The sequence below is a fragment of the Hemicordylus capensis genome, chromosome 5 (assembly GCF_027244095.1).
Source record: "Hemicordylus capensis ecotype Gifberg chromosome 5, rHemCap1.1.pri, whole genome shotgun sequence".
Taxonomy (NCBI): Eukaryota; Metazoa; Chordata; class Lepidosauria; order Squamata; family Cordylidae; genus Hemicordylus; species Hemicordylus capensis.
In genome coordinates this window covers 181,492,501-181,517,307 of record NC_069661.1, presented here as the reverse complement: position 1 = coordinate 181,517,307, position 24,807 = coordinate 181,492,501, and the positions used below count along the sequence as shown (strand labels likewise).

The following is a 24,807-nucleotide window of genomic DNA, read 5'->3' as shown; positions in this document are numbered from 1 at the left end:
TTTTTTTTTTAAAGGCTTTTTCATCTTAGGCGTGTTTAAAATTTTAGGACCAAAAGCTGACTATATCATTCTTGTTTTTGTTTTGAGATGCAATGCATAAGGTGGTTAATAAGGGAACTTTGGGGACAATCATGGAATGGGTACAGGGAGAAAAGATGTTTACAATCCAACTGAATGAATGAAGTTTTGTTTGTCTGGGCAAGTAAAAACTATATCTCGCCTACTCCAAGACTTCACTTGAGAATGCTTAGATGTGTCCAAATAAGGTGTTTGGACAAGATGGTAAACCTTAAATCCAAGAAATGTCTTTCCCTTGTGGTTTTCATTATTATTTTTTAAATATATGTAATGTGTTCATGCATAGCATTACATATGTGTTTTTCTGTAGCTCTCTTCATCTAACTCTTGTTTTTAATCTGGATTTTTTTTACAGACTCCCTTCCATGTGCTGTGAAACACAAACTGAAACCTTTCTTCTGGTTCCCACTATTGCGGGAACTCAATTATCAATAAGTACTACGCCTTTGGAAAACTTTGGTAATTGTTTTTTGTAAGTTTTATTTATAGTTTATATAAAGCAATGTTTGCCTATAAACATTAGAAGTATATTCTGTTACAAAATACAGAACTATTATTATTATTATTATTATTATTATTATTATACTCTTATGCTATTTTGCTATTTAAAGACAGATATTTTAAGCAATTTTCCACATTGATGTAGTGGAGTAATGTGAGGTGTGTCTAGCTGGTAATTTGGATATGGGGTTTTTATTATAATGGAGTGCAATGGAAAATAAAGCAAGATGCTCAGCCTTTGGTAGGGCCCACATAAATAGAGTCCTGTTTTATTGTTTCCCACATGGATGCTTTCCTTTAGTATTAGAAAATAAATATTTCATGGCTGCCTCCAAAATGAAGGGTGTATATTGAATATCATGTAGAGCAGCATGGGGCTGAACAAGATCTGACCTTTATTTATTAATTAAAATTATCTTATATACCGCCTCCTCCAAAGACACTAATGTCATTCTAAACATGTAACATGGTGTAGTTTTAGTTCAGGGATGTTCAGCTGCACAAACTGATAAGTACGCAAAATTAATATGAACCATCTACTACTTCTCAGTAGGTACATTTATTTGTAATATTTTTTACCTTGCCTTTTCCCTTTAAAACAACCTCAATGCACCTAAAATAAGCTTCACTAGCAAGAAATGTCAACAAAGACTCTTATACCTGCTTTGTTGAACATTATTCTTAAAGTCTCCGTATATTTCTAGTCATCTTGGAGTATGTCTCATGTATGCATGCAGAGAGAGAGGGAAGAGTTATTTTCTTGGAGCATCTTCTTTGAACTGGTGCATACATACTATCAACCATTCAAAAACAAACAGATGTATTAAGAAACTAAAACGTTGCATACCGGGAGAGATATAGAGCAACATAGCCAAACAGGCACTAGCCTTCAACAACTGAATAGTTCTAACGAACCAAGACAGACCTATTAACACCACCTCATGCCTCTAGTGGCCAGAGGAGGTTACTGCAATGCTAAGAGCAATGCTTTAGATTTTTCACTTCTAACAAAAAATAGGTTATTTTCACCTATCTGTGGTTTCAGGGCCACACTGGAGGCAGTGTGGAGCCATTTTGTGGCTTTAAAAAAATTCCCCATGATTTTTTGTTAAAGCTTGAGGAGTTTGGTGTGGTATGTGTGGCATTGCTGGAGACAGGATGTGTATGAAAATGAATTTTGCATTTTGTTTCAAGCTTGAAACAAAACACAGATGACCGAAACATTGCCTCGAAACAGCGGTCAAACTAATCATCAAGGGAAAAAACGGTCTCCAAAATGGCATTCAAAACTTTTTGAATCAAAACCAGTTGTTTCAATGAAAGAAACTTGAAACATTTTTGCGTGTTTTAGCCATAGGGAACAATGGGGAACTTGAAACACCCCATTGTTCCCCATGGATAGCTCCTAGGGACACCAAAGTGGGTTGTGTGGTAGGGCATGATGGGTGCTACTTACCACCCAACCCTTAAAAGATATGGGTATGCATGTGATTTTTAACAAATTTTTTATCTTTCCCCCAAGCCCCCATTGGCTCCTCTGAGGATTATGATTCAGATGTCTTGAGGGTTGAGTTTAATTATGCAGCAGCAAAGGGAAATTGAGCAGAGTCTTAAGAGTGAGAAACAGTTGTTCAGATCAGTAAGTCCATTTAAAAGTGTACTTGGTGTTCTGTGTATACGAGGTTCATTACATCTTCAAAATTTTGGTCTGAATAGCCTTTTCTCAAAAGGTTAATTCAGAGAAACTAATGCAGGATATTAGTTAAGTCATGCCTCATTTTTTATAAGGAAACTGCCATCCAAGAATCTAAGACTGAATTATGAGGTCATTTGTCAAATAAAATCATGTTTGTGTTTCCCATACATTAACACATTTCTATTATTTCTAAAAATTAGGATCTTTAAAAAGGGGACATGTTGTTACATATGTCCAGGAAGGAGAGGAGAAAAAGCAAACTTCTGGTACAACTGGCACAAGAGGAACGAGGAGGAAGATTGCAGATACTACTCCTAGAAGAAGATCTGCGCGGAATGCTAAAACAGAAACTTCAAGTCAGTCTCAGAATTCACCAAAATCGAGCAGTTCTGGATGTGAGGCCAGTGGTGATGGTAGCTCATTTGTAAATGCTTCTTGTGCAGAGTCTGAGAAACTACCTCCAAAAAGAAAAGCTAAACGAGGAGTTAAACAGCAGGAGCCTTTAGTTAAGAAAAAACTCAGAAGTTCTGGACGTTATGGAAAAATGTCTAGTGAACTAGTAGAAGAAGATGTATCAGATGAAACAGACACAACTCTACTGCTAGAGAAAAACAATTTATCAAACACTGAAAACAGCACCTCTGACTCTAGTCACAAAAGTGATGTAGATACGCAGTCTGCAAATGGTTTGCAAAGCTCAAAGGATTGTGTGGAATATAAGGAGCCTATAGGAGATTCTGGTGAAGGACAGGATACTTTGGATATTTTGGACACTGGTTTCTGTATTCAAGAACCTTTGGTTACTCCAGAAGAAGAAACTGAGAAATGTGAAGTAAAAGATAACACCGAGTTCGAAAATAAGATGTGTTCTGAAAATGCTGTTGAACAAGTAGACAAACCTATAAGTGTTTCTAGAGAAGAATTATGTGATGATGTAATGCCAACCCATCAGCCTCAGGAATTAGATAGCACTAGGGATGATAGGCCTTTGGATAGTCCTGGAGATGAAGTGCTGGAAAAACCTGAATATATGGCAGTAGCAGATGAGATACTGGCTAGTCCTGGAAATGAATTGCTGGCAGAAGCAGAATCTGTTGGAGTAGTAGAGAAGCCATTGTCTGATTCTGGAAATGAATTCCTGGGAGAACTGGAATCTGTGGCAATAGCAGCTGAGCCTTTGTCCGATTCCGAAAATGAATTGTTGAGGGGACCAGAATCTGTGGCAACAGTAAATGTGGTTTTGGAGAGGCCTGTGAATGAAATGCCAGAGGGGCTATTAAGTGACCATTCCTCTGAGAATGAACTGCCAGAACAAATTGAATTTGTAAGAGTAGCAGATGAGTCAATACATAGTCCCAGAAGCAAATTACAGGGCATTTCAGTATCAATGGAAATGGAAGATGATAAAGCTGAAGAAAATGAAGCAAATATACACGCCGATGATGAAAATCTGAACTGTACTGATGTTTCCTCAGATAATAAATTGTATCAATCTTTAGAAGAGACCAGAGATGAGTCCCAATCTAGCTTGTCACCTAAAACACCTGAGATAGAAGAGGTTAAACATTTTAGTGAAGACAACAACGAGATAGTTGCAATGGAATGTGACTCATTTAGCAGTGACCAGAATGAATCTCGGATAGACCAGCCACTACTGGGTGGCAGTGAAGAACAAGATGCAGATTCCTTACTACATGATACTGAACATGCTATATCCTTTCCAAGTTCGGTTGACAAGAAAGAAGAAATAGAATGCTCTGCAGAACTTAAAAAAGATAAAAAGACTCGAACTAGAAGATCAAGATTTCATTCTCCATCCACAACTTGGTCTCCATCCAGAAGAGAAGGAAAAAGATCTGAATCTCCATCTCCCAAGAGGGAGATTGTGACAGAAGGCAGGATGTCTCGGTCTCCCAAAAGAGATACTTCCAAAGAAGAGCAGAAATCTTTGTCCCAGTCTCCAAAAAGAGATCCTCGAAGAGGCAGGCGATCTCCATCCCGTTCTCCAAAAAGGGATCTGCTGAGAGAAGGGCAAAGAGCGCTATCTCAGTCTCCAAAGCGGGATCCTCTAAGAGAAGGGACGAAATCTCCATCCTGTTCTCCAAAAAGGGATCCTCTAAGAGAAGGAAGAAGGTCTTCTCGGACACGTACTAAAGAATCCTCTCCAAAACACAGATGTAGATCTCAAAGTAGGGATAGAGAAAGTGATAAAGATGGGCTAAGAAGAGATCATGACAGAGGGAGAAGTAGGAGGAGATGGTCACAATCACGGTCAAGGTCTAGATCTAGGTCGAGATCCAGGCCAAGAAGCAAGGGTCCTTCATTTCCTAGAAATGAGAGGGATGACTACTCACCACCGAGGTGGAAAGAACGGTGGACAAATGACAGCTGGAGAAGCCCCAGAGGAAATGATAGATATAAAAGAAATGAACAGGATAAACAGAATGAGAGTATGAAAAGAGAGAGGGACAGTGCAAACAAAGACGCTGACAAACAATGTTCTTCTGATCAGTATAGAAAAGATTATCCAGACTGGATAATGGAAAGAATAAATTCTGTCCCAGAAACAAGGAACAGGGAGAGGGAAAAAAATAAAAATCAACAATGGGAAGAAAGTAGGCCAAATAATTCAGGGCCTCCTTGGAATAGAAACTTTGGATCCAGTTGGAATTCAAGCAGCAGAGGTGGCCGTGGCAGAGGTGGCCGTGGCAGAGGTGGCTTTAACTATGGAGACCAGAGTGAAAGTCGCTGGCAACCTAGGAAACCCCACTCAGGGAATGCAAATAGTTCTGGGAATGAAAGTTCGCGATATCCTGAGCATCAGCCATACAAACGTAAGGCAGAACAAGACTACTCTTTTGATACACCTGCGGATAGGTCTGGGTGGACATCTGCATCTAGCTGGGCTGTAAGAAAGACTTTACCAGCAGATGTACAGAATTACTATTCAAGGAGAGGCAGGAACTCTTCAAGTCCTCAGTCTGCGTGGACAAGGCAAGAAGAAGCAGTCCCTGAACAAGGTATGGGTTCCTCATACATTTACTCATAAATGATTGCTTTGAAGGAGATAGTGGGGAAATTCCATTAATGCCAGAAATCTTTGACTAACGTTACTTACTGTGCAAATTTTCGTTCTTAAAACCTGTTACCATATAACTTCATTCAAATAGGAAAGCCATCAAGGTTGTGGGTTTCTACCTTCATGGTCCCTCTGACCATTGACTAACACTGGATTTTGTGTTGTTAAAGCTTCAGTGTTTTTATTCAAACATCTGCTTTACAAAAATTTTATTTGCCCTGTACAGTGTATAAGTTTTCTTAAACTGCATTCAATTTAAGCATGAATCTACAGAAAAAGGTTGGGGATCCAATATCCACAAAAGTTGATATTGGCTACTATGTATGAACAATATGGCCTTTGGGGTTTTAAATAAAAATCTCTCCCTGTCTCTCCATCTGTTAGATCCAAACTTCAAAGACCAAACTAACCAACAAGGTGATAGTTCTCAGCTATCAATAAACTTGCTGCAGCCACAGATGAATGTTATCACACCAGTAAATACGCAACCTCAACCAATGAATATTTTCCCATATCCAATGGGTGTTCCTGCTCCTATGAACATTCAACACAATCCATTTAACCTTCCTCTGCCGGTGCCCATGCATCTTCATACAGGAGTGCCTCTTGTCCAGGTAGCAGCTCCAGCCAATGTGTCTCAGGGACCACCTCCACCACCACCACCTCCACCACCATCCCAACAGGTTAATTATGTTGCTTCCCAGTTGGATGGAAAGCAGCTGCAGGTACATATTTCAGTTGTAAACACATGTCATGAAATTTAGGTTTTGCCACAGGTCTTACATAAATATGTGTTTGAAAAGAGTTTATATTGGTAATTCCTTATAATAATTTAGTATACTGTTAATAGTAGGTCTGGGCTATCGGAAATATTGTAAGCCCTGATGGCACCATTACCTTCACCGGCACCACCACCATGGGGAGGCAGCCAGTGTTCCAGCTGAGATGCATGCTCACATATCTTTTATGTCCAGTCCATTAATTTTAGACCCCATTCCGGTTGAATCAGGAAGGCCCCACTCTGAATGCACATGCGTGCACACTGCCTTGATACTGCCGCCCCGAAAAAAATCTATTCCACACACAGATGAAAAATAAAATAGAACACTGGAGGCAGCTAATTGCAGTGTAGTTGCCTGGGGGAGTGGGTTTTTTTTAATTCCCCACCCAGCATTTGCGTGGGGGAGGCTGGGCGAATGGGAAGAATGCCAGGGGGTTGGTCTGTGGAGAGGGCAGGGAGTCATGCAGATGAGGCTGGGAACGAGCATGGGGATTCCTGGGGACTGTAATCCTTTGGGAGAAGCTCTGGGAGGATCCCCAGGCATCCCTGCGCTGTCCCCCCCACCCTCTCCTGCTTGACTTCCCACCCTCCCCACAGATCCACCTGGCATTCTCCCCACCCGTTCAGCCTCCCCCACACCATCTGCCTCGCAGTTGACTGCCTCCCAGTAGTGGGAAGAGAGAATGGCACTGTCGGGGCTTCTAATACATCTGATGGCCTTGACCTAGTTAATAGTGACCCTGAAGCCCACTGATAAATGGGTATGATACTCAATGGAGGAAAAGTACTTTGTCAGTTAACACTACTTTATCATTCAACAGATAGGGTATTGCTTTACAATCTCCATTACACAGAAGGCATTATTTTAAACTAAAGCTTAATTCCTACATACTGTTATGATGTGGTTATTTCTGCATGGTTGACTCTATGAATCTGTAATCATATGGGTCAGGTTGATCACTAATAAAGTTTCCATAGAGCCACTGAATTCGAGACAGCAGTCTTGCAAATAAATAGTAGCATATTAACTTATGATAACCTTTTTTTAAAAAAACAGGCTATTCCTAGCACTTCCCATGTTGTCAACAACATGAGTACACCACTCCTGCCTGCTCCAACGGCAGGTCTGGGAAGCATGGAAGCGGTTCAGGGACCAAGTTCTGGTAATACAACATCGTCAAGTAACATCAAATCCTCTAATGCTGCTGTAAAATTGGCTGAAAGCAAAGTAAGTGTTACGGTGGAAGCCAGCGCAGATAGCTCGAAGAAAGACCAGGCAAGTTCAAAGCCAAGAGCAATATGCATAATTCTTCAGTACTAAAATTGGAGAAATTAAACAGAGATGCCTTTAAAAATTTGGAGAAAATGTCAGTGTACATTGCTCGCCCTATTTATAATCTTTTGAGCATCCTAAGAAGTCATAAGATTTGGAACTAGTATTGAAAATTTAATCCAGTTTTGCACAATTTTTGCCCTCCAGTTATTGGACTACAACTCCCGTAATTCCCAGCCATTGTGGGAATTATGAGCCAGTGTGGTGTAGTGGTTAGAGTGTTGGACTAGGACCAGGGAGACCTGAGTTCAGTTCCCCATTCAGCCATGAAACTCACTGGGTAACTCTGGGCCAGTCACGTATCTCTCAGCCTAATCAATCTTACAGGGTTGTTGTAAGGATCAACATAACCGTTTACTCCGCTCTGGGCTCCTTGGAGGAGGAGCAGGATATAAATGTAAAATAAATAAATAAAAATAATGTCCAATAGTCAGGGGTGAAGGCAGTTGTAATCCAACAATTGCAGGAGGGTCAAATTTGTGCAGCCCTGGTATTTTACATAAGGAACCATTGTTTCTCAGCCTACTTTGTAAACAAGTCTGAGTTACCAGACCACAACATTTGCTAATGCCCATTTATGGGCAGCCACTTAAGACATGAAAAGACTTAGCCATTTCAAGCCTGAAAAAGGAGAAAAGACCCAAGCATTGTAAAGCTTTCCTGCCTAGTTACTCGGAGGTAGCTGTTACCTGCCACGGGTAAACTATGTGGGTGACATGCTTTAGACTGCTTGCAGTGCTTTGCTGAAGTAAGTTATTGTCTAAAATACAGTATTAGTAATCCATAGTTGAATAATACTAGAAATTGCCTTTAGAATGTGGATTTAAATAATAAAGCTTGTCCCTAAATTTAAATACAAATGAAAATAAATATAATTTATTTAAATATAAATAAATTGTATGGGGCAGTATATAAATGTACTAAGTACTAAATAAATATAAATTACAGTGTTCGTATTAATGCTTATGTTAAATACAGTCATTTCAGAAAGGTTGTGTGTGTGCCATTTTCCTAAATCCATGCTTTTTATTTTCTAGAAACTGCTAATTCAGGAAAAAGCTGCACAAGAAGTGAAACTGGCTATTAAACCTTTCTACCAGAATAAAGACATTTCTAAAGAAGAATATAAAGAGATTGTGAGAAAAGCAGTCGATAAAGTAAGTGATATTATTTAGACTTTTGGACTGGATATTAGACTATGAATGTTGAACAATATTTATTTAGAGGTCTCAGTTGTGTAATCCCACAGCCTATTGACAATATGAGGTAATCAGGTGAGTGCAGGGCAGCAAGCTTTGAATTCTGCAAATGTGTCACACGGGAGTCAGAGTGGAAGAAGCCGGTGTAACTGTTTAAACTTGTATTGATCTGGATGCTTGTGAGGGAAAAAGCTAAATCATAGCAGTGATAGTGAGTGGGTTTAACTCATTCCACCTTGAGGTGCCTCACCAGTCTTGTGGTTGCAGTGACTTTTCTCTCTGCTGCTGTGCTGGTGGAACCTTCATAAGCAGCCTGCTTCCACTTGCTATGGATGTATGATGGTATCGGATGGCTGTTTGTAGTGAAGGAGTAGCATTTCCATTGGAAGTGGATAAGCATGTGGAATATTCTTCCCCACTAGCCTGCTTAGAGGGTGTCCTTTCTTGAAATAAGATGTTGGGTAGAGCACATGGAATGTAGATAGTCTTTAAGATATGCTGTTAGATGGTCTGTTCTTAATTTAAATTTTCATTTTAGGTTTGTCATAGCAAGAGTGGGGAAGTGAATTCTGCAAAAGTGGCAAATTTGGTTAAAGCATATGTGGACAAATACAAACATTCACGGAAGAAAAATCCAGAAGACGTAGTTCCTGTGGAAAGGAAATAAGCATAGACTGACTATTGCCATCAAGCTGTCTGCAAAGTGCAATTTTGACATGGACTATTAACTAAAAATAGTGGTTGAAATCTGATTTTGATAAAATTATTTTTCAATATAGTGTATAATGTTTTGTTATAAATAAATATAGATTAATGCTGCAACTTCTTTATCCTTTAGCAAAAGGATATGTAAAGAGAAATTAAAAGGAGTAAAGGAGAGTGCCCCTCTTAGTACTATACAATTGTGTGAATGCCACATGTACAGCATTTTGGTTCAGACAGTAGTGCATAGACACAGATGTTTGTCATACCGTGATTTGGACTGAGCTATGTATGTTGTATGTAAATCAGTCAGGGAAGAGATTCAAAATGAATTTTTCTTCAGTCCTGCTGCCACTGTGCACCCCCATCTCGATTCTAATAAAATAAAGTGTTTTGCTCAATTTACAGGCTCAAAATGTGTGTTTTGAAAAGCACACTGCCGGACTAGAACAACTCCTCAAATAAATAATAATCCTACAAAATTAAATTTTGTTGCCCTAAATCATGGGCATAGATTTCCTATTGTAACACCAAATAAAGGCTATGCTGCTTGTTATTTTTTTGTGGCTTTTCAATTCTTGTTTTGAGTTGTTGGATTTAATCAGAGTTTCGTTCTATGGTGCAGGCAACCGCAACTAGCGCTTAATTCTCAGTGTTTGGGGGAAATCAGAGTGCTCCTGTGAGTTTGAAATCGATTCTATGTCCAACTTTTATTAATTGCCTCACTTCAGTTTTGTCTGGGATTGTTCAGTGCAGTGCACTTCATTTTTATCTTCAACATGCTGAGAAAAATATTTTGCTCAATATAAGAAATGGATTGTGTAAGTAAAAGGTTACCTACAGCACCATTATCTGTTTTGGTCTTGTGCAAGCAGTTGCTGTAATGGGTTATGTGAAGTAAAAACAGAATGCCCAAAAGGATTCTATTATGAGACTGCATAATTCGTCAAGCTCATTCCTTCCTGAGCTTGCGTTAGTATCAGGCACAAGGCCTAGTTTACAGAGAATCTTATACTTGAGTTGATCTCAAAGGGTCAGACAGTGGACGGTGGTGGAAGTAGTGCAATTCCCAAGTAATCATTAAGTATATTGCAGTTGTATTTGCAATGTCTTGGTTAGCCATATTCTCCCAGTGCATAGGGTAATGGAGTAAGAAATAAGGGGGCGGGGGTTAGACAGGGTTTCAGTGCTCATTTTGAAACAAATTGTATTGCATTAGTTACTCCTCTGCGTGACTGTGATATGTACAGTGTTCTGGTAAGCGGGTTAGTTGGATGCTTAAGCAGAGGAGACAAACCATTTAGCCACATGTTCCTGGGAGCACTTCCCATGGTGTCAGGCTCCACCGAAGAGATCTCAGAAGACTCCAGATAAAACAAGGGATATGGAACATGATGTATGTCAGAACAATTATTCACATTATTTGCAGAAAATGAAATGTTAGGCTGTGTTTTATTTGTAACTAATAGTATGAAAAGCAAGTTTTTACATTAATGCCACATTTTAGATTGGGAAAGTTTGCTTTAGACTGATAGCTACTTTAACCTTGCAGCCAAAATTGGCTAGTAAATTTTTGGGGGAGAAAAGTTGCAATTCAATCACTCAGTCCTATTTAATCACACCTTACATATTATTGCAGTTTTACAATAATTGAAGTTTGGTTTTTTAAATATCCATATAGTTAGGACAGAGTTGATACCTCTGAGTCCTGAGTCATGTGCAGCTCAGGAGTACTTTCAGACATGTTTCTTCCTCCCCCCCCCTCAGAAATAAGCACTCTACCCCATTTGCTTTTCATCTCTAACTAAGGCTTTTGTCTGCACCAAGTTGAACACCAGCCATGATTGGGTTTAAGCTGGTTTGAAACCCACTTCCAATCATGGTTTCCAACTATGGTTAGTGTTCAATGTAATGCAGCGATAACACTAACCATAGTTCTGAAAAGGGAAGGGGGGACAGTGCCCAAATCTGAGGGGTGCTAATTTTTTTTAACCTTGGTTAAGAAATGAGAACATGCTTTGTCTGCTCCAAACCATGATTGAACCTTTGAAGAATACATCTTTCACAAATCTTTTTCAAAAAGAAACTGGTGGAAAATATTGAGGTACCTCAACATGCTTAGGGGTCTGTTTAACATTTTTGTTTCCATGCTCCTAGAATGCAACAGTGTCCGAGATTTCTAATGAGCCTTGATTGTATTTCCAGTCCTGTTAAAGAACGTTGACTGGAATGCAACCTATAAAACCTCTGATGCTAATATATTTTCAAACATTATCTGAAATTATGCAGCCTTTTAAATGTGTTTAAAAAATGCTTTGTTTGTCTGATATGGGTATCCTGCTCAAACCAGAGTTGCAGTCATTTCCTGTTGAATTAGGCAGTGTATATGCAAATGGGCACTCAATCATTCCAGGGCATCCATCACTGGATTAGTAACGTAAGTGCAGTTCTTATTGGAGGGTTGATTCTGTAAATGTTGTTGAGGCAAATCACTTGTTAGCAGATAGACTGATTACATACAGCGCCCCCCCGCCCCACCCTCAAATAAGCAATCAGTGTTGGTAATGACTATACTATCCTCCTTGCTGGGCAGCTGCCCATTGATGTAAGGTGTGTGCAAAACTAGATTGGGTTCTGTCTTTCTGTGAAAATTTGCTTTTAATATGAATACACAAGGAAGCATGTGCTTTTAAATGTGTGGGTATTTCTTTTGTTACAATAAGGCTGCAGTTCTATGCACACTTACATGGGGAGTAAGTCCCATTCAGTGTAGTAGGACTTCTGAGTAAACATGCAGAGGATCACCCTGCAAGAGTCAGGTCTGTAGTCCTAAAACCATTGGCCAAAATTGTAAGTCTCTTGGTGGTGTTCTTCAACAGCTTGCAGTAATAAAAACTACCAAATGGCAGGAACACACCCAACTACTAGACCTATGCTTCAGTGGCACCCAAGCCAAATGATCTGCATCTGTGTGGAGAAGGCTGCTCCCAGTACTGCGCAGTACTGTGCTCTATTGGGAGGAGGGCGGGGGCTTCTATACAGGAAGCTGAGCCCTGTACTTCAATGGCTGTGACAGCATGTAGCGTGCAGTGGGCTGCTTCTATGTGGTACCAGGAGGAAAGTCGAGATGATTCAGCTTTGGTACCACCAAAGCACAATGTTAGAAAATTGATCAAATGGAGCATGTTGAAATTGGAAGGGAGGTTCAGTGCCCTGAGCACTTTCTTCAGTCTTTCATTTTGCATGTGGCTTAAATATCTCGTAACTTAAAAGAAACACAAAAAAATTGAGCTCACTGGTCAATCCAACTTCAGGCTGTGGTGTCTGTAACACAAGACTGGAAAAATGTCTACTGAAACAATATTCTAAAGAATTTTATGTAGTTCAGAATATTTTCTAATAAATTCTTTTGACTAAGCTGGAAGGAGTCTGTTTCGTTTTTAACTTTTTTGTTCACCATTTCCTCCCCCACCATATTTCCCAATGAGCTAGGCAGGAGGAAGGAAACTTGTCCAGGTTGGAAAGGCAAATTTTACTTTTGCTACTAATACTGAGAGAATAAAACGATTGGCCCAATTGGGTTTCAGATATAGGTCTAGCTCCCACCACTCTTTCAAGTCTCAATTCTTTTCCAGAACACCATTGAGAGAGAGAATTTGTGAAAATGTTTTCGTCTTTATTCAGAACAAACTCTAGATAACAAGTGCCAGAATAATGTAATCAAGATCGATTATGTATCTTGAAGAGTTTGTGGATTTGTTCGTGCAGAATAAAGTCATACTTACTGACATACAGCTACCAAATTTTGCATATATAACCCTGCCACTGAAATTAGCTGCACACTACGTTTTACACCAGAATATGCACGGTGAAAACTTTAAACATTCATTTTTTAAAAAGAAATTCAATATTCTGAATATCATACTTCCTGGTACCAAATTCCATATGAACACTCTTGCCACTTAAGTTAACTGGATGCACTGTTTTTTACACAAATATGCTCAGGGTAAGATTTTTTTAAAAGTTCTGAATATTGTATTTTAACTATTACTAGCTAACCCACACAGAGCATCTGTGCTCTCTTTGGGGCCGGTTGTATCCCCCTCCCTCCCTTCTGCCCCACACTCTTGCCCCTCTTCCCATCCGTCCCGTCCCACTCTCTCTTGCCCCCTCCCTCCCGAGCCACTCTGTTGCCCTACCTCCTGCCCTTCTCCTCCCCGCACTCTCTTACCCGCCCCCTCCCTCTTGCCCTCCCTCCCCCCCCGCATTTTATTTTACAGTACTTTCTGGGCAGCAGCATCCACTGCCGCCCCTCCTCCCAGGCAACGAACACGGAAGTCCCGACGCCCTATTCCCTCTCACCCCAACCTCCCGCGGGCATCTGGCCTTAGCGGCCGGTCCCACCGCCTGGCCGTGAGCCGCCTCCATGGCCGGGCCCGCCACCAGGCCGAGTGCCGCCTTTGTGGCCGGGCCCACCAGGCCCGTTGCCACCGCTTGCTAGCCTTTGAGGCTGGCTACCTCTCCCCCTACCCCCACCGCCTGGCCCAGGCTGCTGGGCCACATCCCACCGCTGTGGCCGGGCCTGCTGTCTCATCTCCGTGGCCAGGCTGGGCCTGCGGCCACCGTCACCACCCACAGCCTGGCCCACCACTGGCCAAATTAGATTGATTGATTGATTTGATTGGTGGTCCTTGAATAGGGTAGCTACTATGGGGGGACAGCCATCCTCAAGCTTCCGCCACACTGAGTACAGTGGTCCCTCTACTTACGAAATTAATCCGTTCCGAATGCACATTTGTAAGTCGAAAAGTTCGTAAGTCGAAAAGCGGTTTCCCATAGGAATGCATTGGGAACGGATTAATGCGTTCCGGAGCCTAGAAAAAAGACCCAGACCCCCAGTAAGGCTTGCAAACTGCACAGGAACATTTCTTTTCAAGAATAAACAGGCAGTAAACAGGCAGGCAAGTCAAGGAAACCGCATGTAAAATTTGTAAGTCGAGGAAACCCCATCTAAAAATTTGTAAGTCGAGGAAACCCCATCTAAAAATTTGTAAGTCGAAAAAACCGCATCTAAAACCGGATCTAAAACTGCCGTTTGTAACTCGAAAAATACTTATGTCGAGTAGTTTGTAAGTCGAGGGACCACTGTACTTCTTTGGGTCACCAGAGGCTTGACTCCTGTTCCCCTTAGTAACTCAAGAGGTCACCAAAGGATTTCACACACAAACCCCACTTGCTCCCTCTGGGGACCACTGGACTCTTGTCTGCTCTCCCTTCTGCCTGTGGCCACTAGTGGGAGGAGTGGCCATGCAGCTTCTTTGCTACTCTCAGCTGAGGCTTTGTTCAGACACTGGCTGGGTACATCTTTCTTTGCCTTGCTTGGAGCAGAGAAAACGCACCCAAACAGCACTTGAGCAAGGCACCAAATGGGAGTGACAGAAGGGCAGCGTGGCCTGCCTTGCCTCTAGTGGCCATGCCCCCTGTGTATGCCATCATATACAGGGGCATGGCCAGCATGTGCTGACATGCACACACAATACAATCAATGGGGAAAAGGGAACTGCCAGCAAGAGCTTGTCCCATGGCTGCCGGTGAGCTCCCTACACCACTGGTGTCCGCTGAGAAGTGGGGAGACTGGTTATTTCAACTTTACACCTTGATCTTCTCAGTTGATGCACAGGGAGGTTTGCAATTTAAATAGCCATTTCCCCCCACTTCTCAGCTGGCACAGAGGGAACTTTAAAGTTGAAATGTCCACTCTCCTCATGCAGGCTGCTTCATTCACTCTAGCTGCAAGAGTGGATTGTTTAGCTAAAGAATCTAACCCACCCACCCCCTTTTTTTTGGTTAGGTCACGCGCTCCAATATCACTGTTTCTGCTAAAGTTACTCTGTGATATTAAAGGACCTCCTGGATTTCATTTCTTGAACTTTCCTAGCAGTGTAATCTACACAAAATAACTTTGCCTGTTCAACAGCAGTCCTCACTTACTAGTTTATCATATTTGAGACACAAGAAATCTCTCCAACAAAAGGAAGTTATTTAAATAAAAAGAATCTCCAGCCCATTAGTGAAACTAAAACTACCTTGCTTAAATTTCCAGTGTCTTGTTCCTGCATGTTTAAGCTTTGTGTAACACCTATCTTCTGTCGAGATACTGCATTACTTCTTTGCTGACTTCTGATTCCCAAGATGAAAACCCTGTGTTCCCTAAACCTAAAACTCTTCAGATCTAACTCCCTTTTTCTAACTTCATCTCTACCTCATTCCCTCTCTCCAACTAAATTCCTCCATTTTTCCTCTTCTTAAACCTTGTTGTCTTCAAATCTAAAGTTCCCACCTATTTGAGGACTGGGTGGATATACTCTGATATTCTGCCTTTGCATCCATTTCCTCAGGATTTAATATCCCAGTGCCCTGGTCAGCTCTGGTTCAATTTTTCACAATTAGCTGTATTCTTGTTCACTCCTCAGAACCCATGAGACAATCTTTATTACCTCATTGTAGTCCAGATGCTGGGCATATTTCTAGATTTATTTTTTGTGGGGGGTCACTGCCATGTTGTTTCCAACCTTTCTACCTCATTTACACATGCTGCTGTCCATCTTAGCCACATATCGTGTGTTTCTTACTGTCAGCAGTACTGATTTTGCTTACACTGGCAATTCCTGCCTGTCAGCAGGCCTATGTTATGTCCTACTTTCTTTCAGTCTTATCCTCTTATATTGATTATTATTTTATCCTAACTTCCCTATTTTAATATCACCTCCAACAATACCAAACATTCAAGCCCCTTAAAAAAAAAAAAAACCCACCCCAAAAGAAGTCAGATCTCTCTCAGTGTACTTCCCCGATCATTCTTGTGCTGCCTTCTGTGATTCAGCTATTTAAAATTGTATACCTGTTTGTTTTTCTGTTCCCTATACGTTCCCACACCCTTTGCTCTCTCGGGACCAAACTTTGCAAATTGACTTCCTAGGACCCTACAAGTAACATGGGGTAACTGGGAACCCTGACAACCACCTCGCACAGACAGACGGATATACAACGGATATATCCACAAAACATGGATGCAATAACTAAGAAAAACTCGCACCATAAGCCTAAGCAATGCCAGGTACTTAAAGCTAGGGGTTTTAAAATAAAACATTGTTGCCAGAGCATGTACTTTAGAGTATAACAATGGTTTCATTGTTGAATTTGGAATGCCCAGAATAACTTATAATTAAGAGTGTGTAACAGCAAAAAGCTTTAGATATTGTCTATTGCTTATAATTTTTATTGGGATATCTCATGGAAGTTTCTTAAACTTTTAAATAAAAAAAATATTAAATACACTTTCTGATTCAGTATGTTACTGAAAATGTGACTGCTGATGAAAATAAAATTCAAAGGTCCCCACTGCCATATACACTCTTTGGAAAAACAAGACACTCTAAAATTCATTAACAAAACCAAAGTGGATTGCAACAAAAACATCAAAAGCCCCCCCACACTATGGTGATATGGGAGGCAGGCAGCAGCATAATAAAACAGAATTAAATTAACTCTAAAAATTGCCCTTTAAAAAATTAAAGAGGGGGGGGACTACCACATAGTCCCCAATGCAGAAGCAAGAGAATAATAAAACCAAAGGGCCTTCTTAAAAGCCATGTTTCTTCTTGGCGTCTAAAAATGTAGTGCGGGGGGACTAGATAGGCCTCCTCAACCAAGGCATTCTAGAAGGCTCATCCCATTGGAAAAGGCCCTGCTCCTCATGGGCACCTGCGGTATTTCAGCAGGTGGGAAGATCCAGAGCAGAGCCTCAGATATTAAATGAAGTGCTAGAAGTGGCATATGGGGAAGGTGGACCATAAGGTACCCAGCTTAGGACTTTACATGTAAAAACTAGCAGAGCCAGCTCACCAATGAGGTGTGGTGAGGTGGCCTCAGGTAGCAGATTGATGCAGGCCACTCCATCCCATCCCTATACAATCTAGGAGTGTCAGTGGTAGCTGCCACTGCTCCTCATCCTGCTCCCTATCTTTTGAAGAGACAGGGGCATAGGAAGAAGCAGAAGCAGCAACCACCACCTTTATTACAGTCATAGACCAGCACAGGGGCATAGCAAGGTGGGAGTGTGCCATGAGATAAAAAGTCAAGATGTCCCACTCACCTTCTTCTCCTTCCACTTCCCCCATGTCTTTACTGCAGAAGAAACTGTAAGGACCTGGTGGAAAACAACGCAAACGTTGAACATTGCACCAGCAATGACACCCTATCACCCATGTTTTAATACAATGGCCTCTTCTGTGCTTTTAGTACTGCAATGGTGTATGTCATCTTTGGAACAGCTAGCTTCCTTGCAAGTTCATTTTCAATGGATAGCACAGCCAGGCGAAGTCTACTTCCCCCACTCCTTCCAGCTCCACCACCATCATTCACACCCCTCTTTTCTGGTGAGCAGCATGGGTGACTTCTGTCGTTCCCCTTCCTCCTCCTGTCCTGCCAGCTGCTCCCCAGACAGGCAGGCAGGCTGGCTGACCGACTGAGGCGCTCCTCCTCTTGAGCTCTACCAGCTGCCCCTGCACCTTGTACCTCTGTGCTGCACAAGCCTGCTTGGTCAGTTCTGGATGGCAGGTGCTACATTGGCATGCATCCATCACATGCAGTGATGCACGGCTCACCTTGCACTCTGCAGGGGCATGGCAGCATGTCCCTGTGGTTTTGCACTCTTCTTTTGCTCTGCCCACATCATCAAGGCATGTGGCTTTGTGCACACATTGGGCACTTGCAGGGTAGAGGCAGATGAGAGAAGAGCTTGAAAAAAAGGGATGTGTGAACTGGCTTGACATTGAACTGGTCTGGCTTGAGTGCTCACCCAGGGTCACTCAGATAGCCAGTATGCATGCGCAGCAGTCTTCAAAATGACCGCTGACAGCGCAGATAGGTCCAGAATGGGCTGAAAATGGCCAAACTGGACCATTTGTGACCAGTGGGAGGGGAACTACCAGAGAACCCCCTTCCACGGCCATAGCCATGCCCCTGCCCCTCCCCAGAGGAGGTTAGTGTTTTTTAATTTTAACTTTAGACTCTCCGAACCAGCTCAAATTTGAGCTCAGCTGGGGCGTCTGTTTGGGGGAGTAAAACAAAACATGCCTGGTTGGGTTTGAGTCCAGTTTGGACTCTAACCAAACTGGACAAACTGGTTTTGTACACTCCCCTATTGAAGAACATGCACAGCAGGACTTGGGATGTGTGATGCACATTGAACCAGTAGCTGAGGAGGATTTGGCAGTTGGTGGGGGGCAGGAGTGGTGCCCAGAGGCGTACTTAGCCATGGACGTTGGGGACCAGATCTGGGGCCTTGCCAGAGACCCACCGCTATGCTGCTGCTGCCCTGCTGCACCAATATTTCCCATCTTCACCACTGGGGATGGGTGGTGAGCAGAGCAAAGCAGGCCACTCCCTGTGGCAGCAGTGGTGGCGCACAGGCTTCTCCCCACTTCCCAGCAGGTGCACAGGCTTTGCTTCGGTTTGCATGCCTGCACAGTTAGCATATGGAGAGTGCCACGTGCCATGATGGCATACAACACTCTTCATACTCAAAGTGCCGGGAAGTGGGGAGAAGTCCGCATGGCGGCTGGGGAGAAGCCCACCTGCCACCACCATGGGGTGGCTTGCTCTGCTCATCCCTTCACCACCCCCACCCCCGGTAAGGCTCCTCCAGATCATTTGGAGGCCCCCCAGGAGGCAGGAGCAGCAGTGGGGCAAGATATCTTTTATTTGAAAAAAAATGGGGGGGACTCAGGGCACGAGGGGTGGGGTGGCAGCTCACCACAGCTTGCCGTGTGACACCACCTCAGGCACTGTGGGCATTGAGAACCAACAACCACAAACTGGTTCTGGAAATGAATTGGTAGGTAACCAGTGCAAATCAAACAGCACAGTCCTTAAAATTTATTTGTTTGTTTATTTAATTTCTGTACCGCCCTTCCAAAAATGGCTCAGGGTGGTTCACACAGAGAAATGACAAATAAATAAGATAAACAAAATGGATCCCTGTCCCCAAAGGGCTCATAATCTAAAAAGAAACATAAGACACACACCAGCAACAATCACTAGAGGTACTGTGCTGGGGGTGGATAGGGCCAGTTACTCTCCCCCTGCTAAATAAAGAGAATCACCACATTAAAAGGTGCCTCTTTGCCAAGTTAGTAGGGGTAATAACCAAGTCCGAAGGTTTCTAAGTATGAATGACTGTGCATATGTCTGCCCACTCCAGGAAATGGTGCAGCCAGCAAAAACTTGTAAAAAACACCCCTAACCGTAACTCTTTCGTGTATTTTAAAACAACCTTTTCCATGCTTAGGTCAATATTTTTAATTGACTGCCACAAATACAAATATAAAAAGTGCAGTTCCACTGTATTTTCAACAAACTACTGTCAAATAATACACTTGCCAGTCTGGCAAGTATATCAACTACTTTGATAGTAGTTTGTAGAAAATACAGTGTAACAGTAGTTATAAAATTTTATAGAAATCTTGGAATCTCTACTGAAGGAATAAGTGACCTTTACATTTTCTCAGCATATTGTGTAATGACCAACACCTTTCTCACACCTGAAATGTTTGGTTGAGTAATATTGACATCTATGTATCAAATTGCTTATAACAAAACTAGTGGTGGGTTTGGCACTGTGGATTTTTATTTTGTTAATGCTCTGGCTACACATGCAATATATCCTGAGACACTGCTGCCTTCTACATTTTTGTTGCTTATTTCTGCTTACTGAATACAAGCCTTCTTCTGCCCCTCCCCGCTTCCATTCTCTATTCCGTAATGATTTATTTTGCAATGCTCCCTCTGAAATGCTGGCTGTTGTTATATATACATTTAGTGCCTTGGGAATTTTCTCCTTCATGTTTGGTATTTTCCCGCCTCTTTATAGTTCAGCTTTCTGGATAGAAGAAACCTTCTTTACCTCAGTTACTCTCTGTTTATTTTACAAAAGCTTCATATAGTTACTTATCTTATCTGTGTGACAGTTCTTCAGTCTATTTTAAAATAGTTTCTTTTTTCATCCCCTCAGTTTTATCCCCGCCCCCCACACAGATATCTTTCTAGCTTTGTTTTGGATTGTTAGTAATGTCTGGAATCTTAACATGAAGTGAACTTGATGTTTATTCCTCTTCCTCCTCCTCATATTTATATTCTGTGTTCCTGCCATTTTTTGGCTATGAAAACGATTTTGGATTGATTACAATTTGGACTGATTACAGATTTCTTCCATCTTTTAAAAAAATGCATTTAAATGTGTATTTATACAATACTTCTGAATTCCTTCAAGAAAGAGAACCTTTCTATTTGACAATATATATCAAATATTTAATTAAAAAATGACAACCCCACCCCCACACACACACTTATTTGTCCTTGGGCTATTATTTGTGCCAGTTAGCAGAAGTTACATTTCCCCACCACCAACCACCAGCCTTGCTGGGTTTGCTTTAAGTGTTGTTTCCTTTTCCGGGTGGTGGTGGTGACTGAATCCTTTAAGGCTTTTTTATATGCATTTACATTTTTCCCATTCACTTAGTTAATTCTATGTATTTTCTGAATTAACAGCTGTTACTTTTAAACATAGACATTTTTGTCAACAGTTTTTCCCTTCAAACAATTTATAGTTTTTGCTCATATTTTTCATTCATATATATATGTATGTGTATAATGAATATATATATATATATATATATGATTATAACTATAATTATAGTTATATATATTATATTATAGTTATAGAGTGTGTGTGTGTGTGTGTGTGTGTGTATATATATATATATATAAAATTTGAAACCAGTGCTCTCCAAACTTACTCCCTATCCAAACACAGCACAGCATCCTTTCAGTTGTTGCTAGTGTCTATCTTACAAGATTTGCTGGGGGGGGGGGGCGGCAAGGGGGGCAAGCCAGACAAGTGGCTCCCCCCACATTTCTGTTTAACAAATCTAAGGACCACAGCTTGCCCGCCCATAAATGCACTTTGCTCCTTCTGTGTACTTCCTCTATTTTTTCTTTTTCTTTTTTTCTGGTGCTGCTACTGCTTTCTTATATATCTTTTTATACTGTGGGCCCTTTTGGAACATGGAAACATCTTGTCTGGTTGGTTTTTCCATGTAAACTGCTTTGAGCACTTGGTTCAAAAGTAGTATATAAATGTTCATAGTAGGAACAGTGCCTTATCTCTGGTTTCTAGCTGCTGCCAGTACCTTATTTTCTTCCCATTCATCTTTTCTTAGTTGCAAAGTGTTTTATTCTGTATGCCTTTCTCTTATGATTTTAATTCTTCCTCATGAACTATTGCTTACTACTTTGCTGCTAGATTATCCCCTTCAGTCTAAGAACCTGGTTGGTGGTTCAGTCTGTGGCTTTCCTTGAAGACAGGTTGTAACAATTCTGAACAGTTAGCTGTCTCCCAGCTGCCAGTTTCTAAACACACAATTTTGCTTTTCCCACTGTCAAGAGTTTTGAACTGTTTCTAATATTCTGTTCTTATGACAGAGCATTTGTGTGTGTGTTGTTGGGAGGGGCGGGGTCTTTGTCTAAAATGTAATGGGTTGCATCCAAAGAAAGTGACTCCACTGAAATCAATAATTTCATGAAATCAATGATTTCATTTCAATGAAAGTGACTCCATTGAAATCAATGGAGATAAGTTAGTCATGAGTAACTGAAGTCCCATTACTTTTAATGGGACATTGGTTTCACTTTCTTTGGACAACCCCAATATTTTTCTGCATACCTGGCAAGTATGCAGAAACCCATGTTGCCTGTGGATAGCTTTGCTTCACTGTCCATCTAGTTAGCATAAGACCACACAGTTTGCTCTTAGAGGGAACAAGTTGGGGACCAATGAAGCATGTGTGGCAGTGGGGAGATAAACCTATTGTAAACTTCCTCCTTCTGTGATAGTGAGAGATTGCTGAGCTCTGGTTTGGGGATAGGTGACCAGAAGCTGCTGATCTAGTCCTAAACCTGATCAGTATAGAACGAGGAAGGGTGTATTTACCTGATCCTTCTTATGGTGTATGAGTTGGGAGGGGAGAAAATGGGACCACAGTGCATCTACCCTGACTCTAGCCACACCTTCAGATATTTTAAGCTATTAAGAGCTCTGATACCTTCACAGCCTTAGGAGTCCTTGAAAGGGTGATAAATCAGACATGGAAGACATCTCTTTATTCACTGCTCCCAATTAATTGCCACCCACCTGCCTCTTTTAGCTTCAAATCAGTCAGAGCCACTAAAAGTGCATAGTATCCCAGATTGTGGGAGATCACACAGTGCTAAACCTTCATCCTCCCCTGTGGAGGGGGTGGGGATCTTTAGGTGCTCAAGCAGGCTAATTCTGCTCACAGAAACTGACCATTCCATGGCTTCTGGAAGGTAATGACCATGCTCAGCCCTCTTCAGGCTCTTTCTGTAATGTACAACCCACCCACACCCCACATATTCAGAGAATGCAGCATCCCTCTCTTGTCTGAAGGTGGTCATATTCCACTGTTATACCTGTAGGCACAGAACCATCAAGTTTGGTATGAGAAACAACAGCCAGAAAACAAACACACACCACCTGGCTACTGATAAGTTTCGAGGCAGAATACAAGGTACTGGCTATCTACATATATAATACACTAAAGTCATACGTGGCAAACCCTGCCCACAAAGTGCTTTACCAATCGGAGGGAACAGAGCAGAAGCACTGTGGTGATTGGGCAGTGGGGATTCCATATGCAGATAGGGAAGAGGAATGGAGCGGGGGTGAGCGAGTGGTAGGGAGGGGGCAAGCGAGTGAGCAGGTGAAGAGTGGGTGAGCGAGGGGGCGAGCGAGTGAGAAGGCAGGGAGGGCACTAGCGAGTGGTGGGGAGAGGGCGAGTAAGCAGGAGGGACGAGCGATGGGGGAGTGAGTGAGTGGTGGGGAGGGGTGAGAGCGAGCAGGGAGTGAGTGAGTAAGCAGTGGTGGGGAGGGGGTGAGTGAGCAGTGGGGAGGGGGTGGGTGAACGAGTGAACAGGGAGTGAGCAAGCGAGCAAAAGTTGGTGGCTGACACTGAGCAATTAAGCACAGGCAGGGGCAGACCTAGGTGATTTTGGTGTCCAGACCAGCCCTTCCGTGAGGCCCCCCCCACTGCAAGGCCCCCACAACCTACTCTTGGGGGCCTCCTGCAGCACGCCTACATTTTTTAAAAAATCAAAGTCGCTGCGCAGCCAAGTGGAGGCTGGCAGAGGGTGGGGTTTAGCTGAGCAGTCCACCTCCCCTCCCCACAGCGGTGGTGGGGGGAGCAACTGCTGGGCACATCCTCTCAGCCCAGTAGCTATAGTGAACTGCGAGGCGTGCCTGCACAGTACAGAGGATGATTGTTGCAAGCCTGTCGCAAGACTGATGGTGGGGGGGAGGAGGTAGATTGCTTGGCTAACTCACCCCCCCAGCAGCCACCCCTTGGCCGCACGGCGGCTTTAATTTATATCTTTAAAAAAACCTTGGTCTGCCTTGGCGGGCAGGCACCGGGTGGTTGTAGGAGGGCCCCCCTGGACCTTGGAGGCCATGGACCGGGGCTCTAAGTTCTAGGAATTAGAATGCCTCTGGTAGCAGGGGCAAGGAAAGCAACAAGTCCTAGTGCACAGATGATCTGTGTAGGTTCAGCTAATAACCTATAAAGCCACAAACGGCTTAGGCCCTGGAGAGAATGTCTTCTTCACCATGATTCCCACCACCCATTAAGATCATCTGGAAAGGTTTGTCTACAGTTGGCAGCTGTAGACAAGGTGGAGTCTGATGGCTACTCAGGGACGGGCCTTCTCCATTGCTGCTCCGAGGCTCTGGAATGTGCTCCCTGCTGAAACAAGAGCCTCTCCATCTCTGACTTTAAAAAAGTTCATCAAGACACATCTGTTAACACAGGTTTTTCATTAGATTAACTGTTTTTATACTTTTAACCTTGTTCTAAGTTTTTTTAAAAAATGTTTCTATTTTATTATTTTGTAAACTGCCCAGAGATGTTAAGTTTTGGGCAGTATAGAAATTTGTTATAAATAAATAAATAAATCTAGCGGGAAGGTAAGTTTAGCACAGCCTTCCCCACCCGTCCAGTCATGTGAATACCCTTATTCTGTTATTGACCAGAATCCAAGACTAGGTTTTTTCCCATGTTTTTTTGATATCAGAAATCAGGAGGTCTTCTTAAATTCAGAGTCTTGTTCCTTTTGAGTAAATGCAGTAACCTCTAGTTTTTAAGGGGGTTGTTTTCGGAGACTTTGATTATGGTAGATACGGTAATTAGTTTAATGTCACAGATACTCTATAGCAGGAAGGGCATTGAAGGAAAACAAACTAACCAAGAATAATCTTTAGCAAATCAAAGTTGAATCTGCAAGGCATACCTTGAACATTGGGGCCAA

General features: G+C 42.2%; 1 protein-coding gene across 11 annotated transcripts in view; it reads left to right on the top strand.

The window, feature by feature from the left end:
- Window positions 1–9,925, top strand: part of SCAF11 (SR-related CTD associated factor 11) — a 34,263-nt gene extending 24,338 nt beyond the window's left edge. For 9 of the 11 annotated variants that reach the window (XM_053254146.1, XM_053254145.1, XM_053254150.1 and 6 more), the window contains exons 10-15: window positions 434–537; window positions 2,476–5,295; window positions 5,739–6,079; window positions 7,193–7,411; window positions 8,506–8,625; window positions 9,206–9,925. In XM_053254146.1, the coding sequence (XP_053110121.1) occupies window positions 434–537; window positions 2,476–5,295; window positions 5,739–6,079; window positions 7,193–7,411; window positions 8,506–8,625; window positions 9,206–9,334 (3,733 nt within the window). In that variant the 3' untranslated portion in view covers window positions 9,335–9,925. The remainder of the gene's footprint in view (window positions 1–433; window positions 538–2,475; window positions 5,296–5,738; window positions 6,080–7,192; window positions 7,412–8,505; window positions 8,626–9,205) is intronic. The other 2 variants (XM_053254154.1, XM_053254151.1) reach the window with 1 other exon arrangement.
- Window positions 9,926–24,807: the final 14,882 nt, after the last annotated feature.